We start from the raw sequence: 6,000 nt of genomic DNA, 5'->3' as shown, positions 1-6,000 counted from the left end.
GTGAAGTTATTTGGATTTTTACAAATTATTTTTGAAAGACAGGGTCCTGAAAAAGGGACGTTTCTTTTTTTTTGCTGAAATTAGATGATATTATTATATCTGATTACCCATGTCTTGTAATGCTATGTTTATTATGTACAGTATATTTATTTATCTCTCTCTCTTTGGACAGATAACCACATCCATCTCATTTGTCCTTATAGTGAGACGGTGGCAGTGGAGTCACAGACCAGCCCAACTGGAGAGCCTGTCAGTCACAGACCAGCCCAACTGGAGAGCCTGTCAGTCACAGACCAGCCCAAATGGAGAGCCTGTCAGTCACAGACCGGCCCAAATGGAGAGCCTGTCAGTCACAGACCAGCCCAAATGGAGAGCCTGTCAGTCACAGACAAGCCCAACTGGAGAGCCTGTCAGTCACAGACCAGCCCAACTGGAGAGCCTGTCAGTCACAGACCAGCCCAACTGGAGAGCCTGTCAGTCACAGACCAGCCCAAATGGAGAGCCTGTCAGTCACAGACCAGCCCAACTGGAGAGCCTGTCAGTCACAGACCAGCCCAACTGGAGAGCCTGTCAGTCACAGACAAGCCCAAATGGAGAGCCTGTCAGTCACAGACCAGCCCAAATGGAGAGCCTGTCAGTCACAGACCAGCCCAACTGGAGAGCCTGTCAGTCACAGACAAGCCCAACTGGAGAGCCTGTCAGTCACAGACCAGCCCAACTGGAGAGCCTGTCAGTCACAGACAAGCCCAACTGGAGAGCCTGTCAGTCACAGACCAGCCCAACTGGAGAGCCTGTCAGTCACAGACCAGCCCAACTGGAGAGCCTGTCAGTCACAGACCGGCCCAACTGGAGAGCCTGTCAGTCACAGACCAGCCCAAATGGAGAGCCTGTCAGTCACAGACCAGCCCAAATGGAGAGCCTGTCAGTCACAGACCAGCCCAACTGGAGAGCCTGTCAGTCACAGACAAGCCCAACTGGAGAGCCTGTCAGTCACAGACCAGCCCAACTGGAGAGCCTGTCAGTCACAGACCAGCCCAAATGGAGAGCCTGTCAGTCACAGACCAGCCCAAATGGAGAGCCTGTCAGTCACAGACCAGCCCAAATGGAGAGCCTGTCAGTCACAGACCAGCCCAAATGGAGAGCCTGTCAGTCACAGACCAGCCCAACTGGAGAGCCTGTCAGTCACAGACCAGCCCAAATGGAGAGCCTGTCAGTCACAGACCAGCCCAACTGGAGAGCCTGTCAGTATCAGACCAGCCCATATGGAGAGCCTGTCAGTCACAGACCAGCCCAACTGGAGAGCCTGCTAGAGTAGACAACTGAGACTGAACTCAGCACGCATTGAGCTGAGTGTGGTCATTATGTTTTAAGTTCCTCGGCATACACATCACAGACAAACTGAATTGGTCCACTCACACAGACAGCATCGTGAAGAAGGCGCAGCAGCGCCTCTTCAACCTCAGGAGGCTGAAGAAATTCGGCTTGTCAACAAAAGCACTCACAAACTTCTACAGATGCACAATCGAGAGCATCCTGGCGGGCTGTATCACCGCCTGGTATGGCAACTGCACCACCCTCAACCGTAAGGCTCTCCAGAGGGTAGTGAGGTCTGCACAACGCATCACCGGGGGCAAACTACCTGCCCTCCAGGACACCTACACCACCCGATGTCACAGGAAGGCCATAAAGATCATCAAGGACATCAACCACCCGAGCCACTGCCTGTTCATCCCGCTATCATCCAGAAGGCGAGGTCAGTACAGGTGCATCAAAGCTGGGACCGAGAGACTGAAAAACAGCTTCTATCTCAAGGCCATCAGACTGTTAAACAGCCACCACTAACACTGAGTGGCTGCTGCCAACACACTGACACTGACTCAACTCCAGCCACTTTAATAATGGGAATTGATGGGAAATGATGTAAATATATCACTAGCCACTTTAAACAATGCTACCTTATATAAATGTTACTTACCCTACATTATTCATCTCATATGCATACGTATATACTGTACTCTATATCATCGACGGTATCCTTATGTAATACATGTATCACTAGCCACTTTATACTATACTATGCCACTTTGTTTACATACTCATCTCATTTGTACATACTGTACCCGATACCATCTACTGTATCTTGCCTATGCTGCTCTGTACCATCACTCATTCATATATCCTTATGTACATATTCTTTATCCCCTTACACTGTGTACAAGACAGTAGTTTTGGAATTGTTAGTTAGATTACTTGTTATTACTGCATTGTCGGAACTAGAAGCACAAGCATTTCGCTACACTCGCATTAACATCTGCTAACCATGTGTATGTGACAAATAAAATTTGATTTGATTTGATTTGATTTGATTTGATTTGATTTGATGTCCTCAGTACTAAGGTCTTAATGTGTTCACTATGTCCTCAGTACTAAGGTCTTAATGTGTTCACTATGTCCTCAGTACTAAGGCCTTAGTGTGTTCACTATGTCCTCAGTACTAAGGCCTTAATGTGTTCACTATGTCCTCAGTACTAAGGTCTTAATGTGTTCACTATGTCCTCAGTACTAAGGCCTTAGTGTATTCACTATGTCCTCAGTACTAAGGTCTTAGTGTGTTCACTATGTCCTCAGTACTAAGGTCTTAGTGTGTTCACTATGTCCTCAGTACTAAGGCCTTAATGTGTTCACTATGTCCTCAGTACTAAGGCCTTAGTGTGTTCACTATGTCCTCAGTACTAAGGCCTTAATGTGTTCACTATGTCCTCAGTACTAAGGTCTTAGTGTGTTCACTATGTCCTCAGTACTAATGTCTTAGTGTGTTTACTATGTCCTCAGTACTAAGGTCTTAGTCAGTTTGACTATCTCATCATTTCCAGAACGATGATGCAGCTCTCTATTCAGGGACGATGAGGAACTGATCCTGTCTGAGATAAACATTTACAAAGAACCGAGGACAGACCTAGAGACTAGTCTCTCACTGGCGATCTCAGGGGAGATAGCGTGACCGTCGCATGCCACTGCTAATGCACCACAGATAACTAGCTAGCGGTTTCACGTGGACTTCTCGCTTACCCTGCAGCTCGTGGAAAGCCTCCTGGTGTTTGTTGGATATCTCCCGGGCCCCTTCTAACTCCAGGAGGAGCTGCAGCACCTGACTCCTCAACTTCTCCAGCTCCTGCTCCTCAGACAGAGGCTCCAGCTGCTCCCTCCTACCCTTCTCCTCCTCCTAGTTATATAGAGAAATATACAGTGTTATAAACTGGGTGGTTCGAGCCCTGAATGCTGATTGGTTGAAAGCCATGGTATATCAGACCGTATACCACGGCTATGACAAAACATTTATTTTTACTGCTTTAATTGAGTTGGTAACCAGTTTATAATAGCAATAAGGCACCTCGGGTGTATGTGATATGTGGCCAACATACCACGGCTAGGGGCTGTTCGTAAGCACGACGCAACGCGGAGTGCCTGGATACAGCTCTTAGCCGTGGTACCCTCTCGGGCCTTATTGGTTAATCAGATTGGTAAGAAGTAAGTAAGCCTTGTCTGAGCTAGAAAGGCCCATAGTTAGACAGGTATTTTGTTAATCCCTGAGGAGAAATGTCCTTTAAAAAAGCAGCAGATTAAAATTCAAGGGTAAAAGATATACATTAAATATACATGAAATATACATTAAGCTATAGATTAAGATATAGATTAAAACAAGAGTAAAATATATACAGTACAAGGCTAAAAACTGGATACAAAGTCAAGAGCCATATAGTGTTAGAAACATGCCAGATGATTATAAACCACCAAAATATAACATCAATGAATACCATCCTCCTTCTCTACCTCCTCCTCCTCCTCTACCTCCTCTACCTCCTCCTCCTCCTTCTTCTCCTCTACCTCCTCTACCTCCTCCTCCTCTACTACCTCTACCTCCTCTACCTCCTCTACCTCCTCCTCCTCCTCCTCTATTACCTCTACCTCCACTACCTCCTCCTCCTCCCCCTCCTCCTCTACCTCTACCTCCTCTACCTCCTCTACCTCCTCCTCCTCCTCCTCTACCTCATCCTCCTCCTCCTCTTCCTCCTCCCCCTCCTCCTCTACCTCTACCTCCTCCCCCTTCCCCTCCCCCTCTACCTCTACCTCTACCTCCTCTACCTCATCCTCCTCCTCTACCTCCTCTACCTCCTCTACCTCTACCTCTACCTCCTCTACCTCCTCCTCCCCCTCCTCCTCTACCTCTACCTCCTCTACCTCCTCTACCTCCTCCTCCTCCCCCTCCTCCTCTACCTCTACCTCCTCCCCCTCCCCCTCTACCTCTACCTCCTCTACCTCATCCTCCTCCTCCTCCTCCCCATCCTCCTCTACCTCTACCTCCTCCCCCTCCCCCTCTACCTCTACTTCTACCTCCTCTACCTCCTCCTCCTCTCCCTCTACCTCCTCTACCTCCTCCTCCTCCTCTACCTCCTCTACCTCCTCCTCTACCTCCTCTACCTCCTCCTCTACCTCCTCCTCCTCTACCTCCTCCTCCTCCTGATATCTGTCCATCGTCTCCTTTTCGTTATTCTCCTCCAGTACTCCTCTCTCCTTGGCGGTGATCTCGTTGTCCATATTGGGGCTCAGGCTGGGGCTGCTATGTGGTTTCAGATCTTCACAGGGCTCATCTGAGAAGGAAAGAATACAGAATTATACCATGGTTAAAAACAGAATTATAGATGGTTAAAAACATATAGTCTACCATGGAAACACAACACCTCTTCAGACCACTCAGCTATAAATTCTCAGGTGCTTTTTATTTTAAGAGCCAGTTTCCCAGACACAGATTGGACTAAAAAGCACTTTGAATGAAGAATCTCCATTGTTTTCTAGTCAGTGAGTATCTACAGGCTTAATCTAATCTTGCTCCTGGAAACCAGGCCTAAGGCTATTATCGTATGTTTACTTTCATAAGAACTGCTTCAGAGATGTCTCTGGGCCTGTGCAGCATACAAGAGCGCCATCTAGTGGAAATACTCATACAGTGCAACAGAAATCCATGGCTCAACGTCTGTTTTCACAGAGCATGTAGTTTGTTCATACTGACACAAATGGTATAATACAGGAGGGCAAATAACTAATTTTGAATCATTAATACATCATTTTTAAGTGTTTTCATAATTTGTAAATAACTATTTTTACTAACCTTTTACAAATGTGGGAGTTATGATTAATACCTGGTGAGCAAACTTTGCAAATTCCATAAAATGTTTATTACTGAACGTTAATAGAATGTGGTTTTTGAGACTGGATGTAACATTGGTCAGGAAGAAATGTCACTATACAAGATAGAGCTCCAATGTAGTGCACTTAGAGCTCCAATGTAGTGCACTTAGAGCTCCAATGTAGTGCACTTAGAGCTCCAATGTTAGTGCACTTAGAGCTCCAATGTTAGTGCACTTAGAGCTCCAATGTTAGTGCACTTAGAGCTCCAATGTTAGTGCACTTAGAGCTCCAATGTAGTGCACTTAGAGCTCCAATGTTAGTGCACTTAGAGCTCCAATGTAGTGCACTTAGAGCTCCAATGTTAGTGCACTTAGAGCTCCAATGTAGTGCACTTAGAGATCCAATGTAGTGCACTTAGAGATCCAATGTAGTGCACTTAGAGCTCCAATGTTAGTGCACTTAGAGCTCCAATGTTAGTGCACTTAGAGATCCAATGTAGTGCACTTAGAGCTCCAATGTAGTGCACTTAGAGCTCCAATGTAGTGCACTTAGAGCTCCAATGTTAGTGCACTTAGAGATCCAATGTTAGTGCACTTAGAGCTCCAATGTTAGTGCACTTAGAGCTCCAATGTAGTGCACTTAGAGCTCCAATGTTAGTGCACTTAGAGCTCCAATGTTAGTGCACTGACATTTACTAAACAAGACAACAAGTCAACCTCTCAACCTGCTTACAAAGCTTTCTGAATACCATGAAACAGTGTGATTTATAAATTCAGTCACATGGAATTAATTTACAAAGACATCCATGCATGT

At 46.3% G+C, this 6,000-nt stretch overlaps 1 protein-coding gene across 13 annotated transcripts in view; it reads right to left on the bottom strand.

Moving 5' to 3' along the window:
• LOC110502458 (uncharacterized) overlaps positions 1–6,000 on the bottom strand; it is a 56,296-nt gene that overhangs the window by 17,768 nt on the left and 32,528 nt on the right. For all 13 annotated transcript variants that reach the window (XR_016490049.1, XR_016490053.1, XR_016490050.1 and 10 more), the window contains 2 exons: positions 4,507–4,649; positions 3,070–3,223 (listed from right to left, as the gene is read on the bottom strand). Coding sequence is in view for 6 of the 13 variants with exons in the window: in XM_090213251.1 (XP_090069377.1) it covers positions 3,070–3,223; positions 4,507–4,649 (297 nt within the window). In the remaining 7 variants the exon portion in view is untranslated. The remainder of the gene's footprint in view (positions 1–3,069; positions 3,224–4,506; positions 4,650–6,000) is intronic.

This window comes from Oncorhynchus mykiss, chromosome 2 (genome assembly GCF_057628025.1).
Source record: "Oncorhynchus mykiss isolate SJ-2025 chromosome 2, ASM5762802v1, whole genome shotgun sequence".
Classification (NCBI taxonomy): Eukaryota; Metazoa; Chordata; class Actinopteri; order Salmoniformes; family Salmonidae; genus Oncorhynchus; species Oncorhynchus mykiss.
Note: the sequence above shows the minus strand (reverse complement) of the source record. Positions and strands in the feature narration are given on the sequence as shown.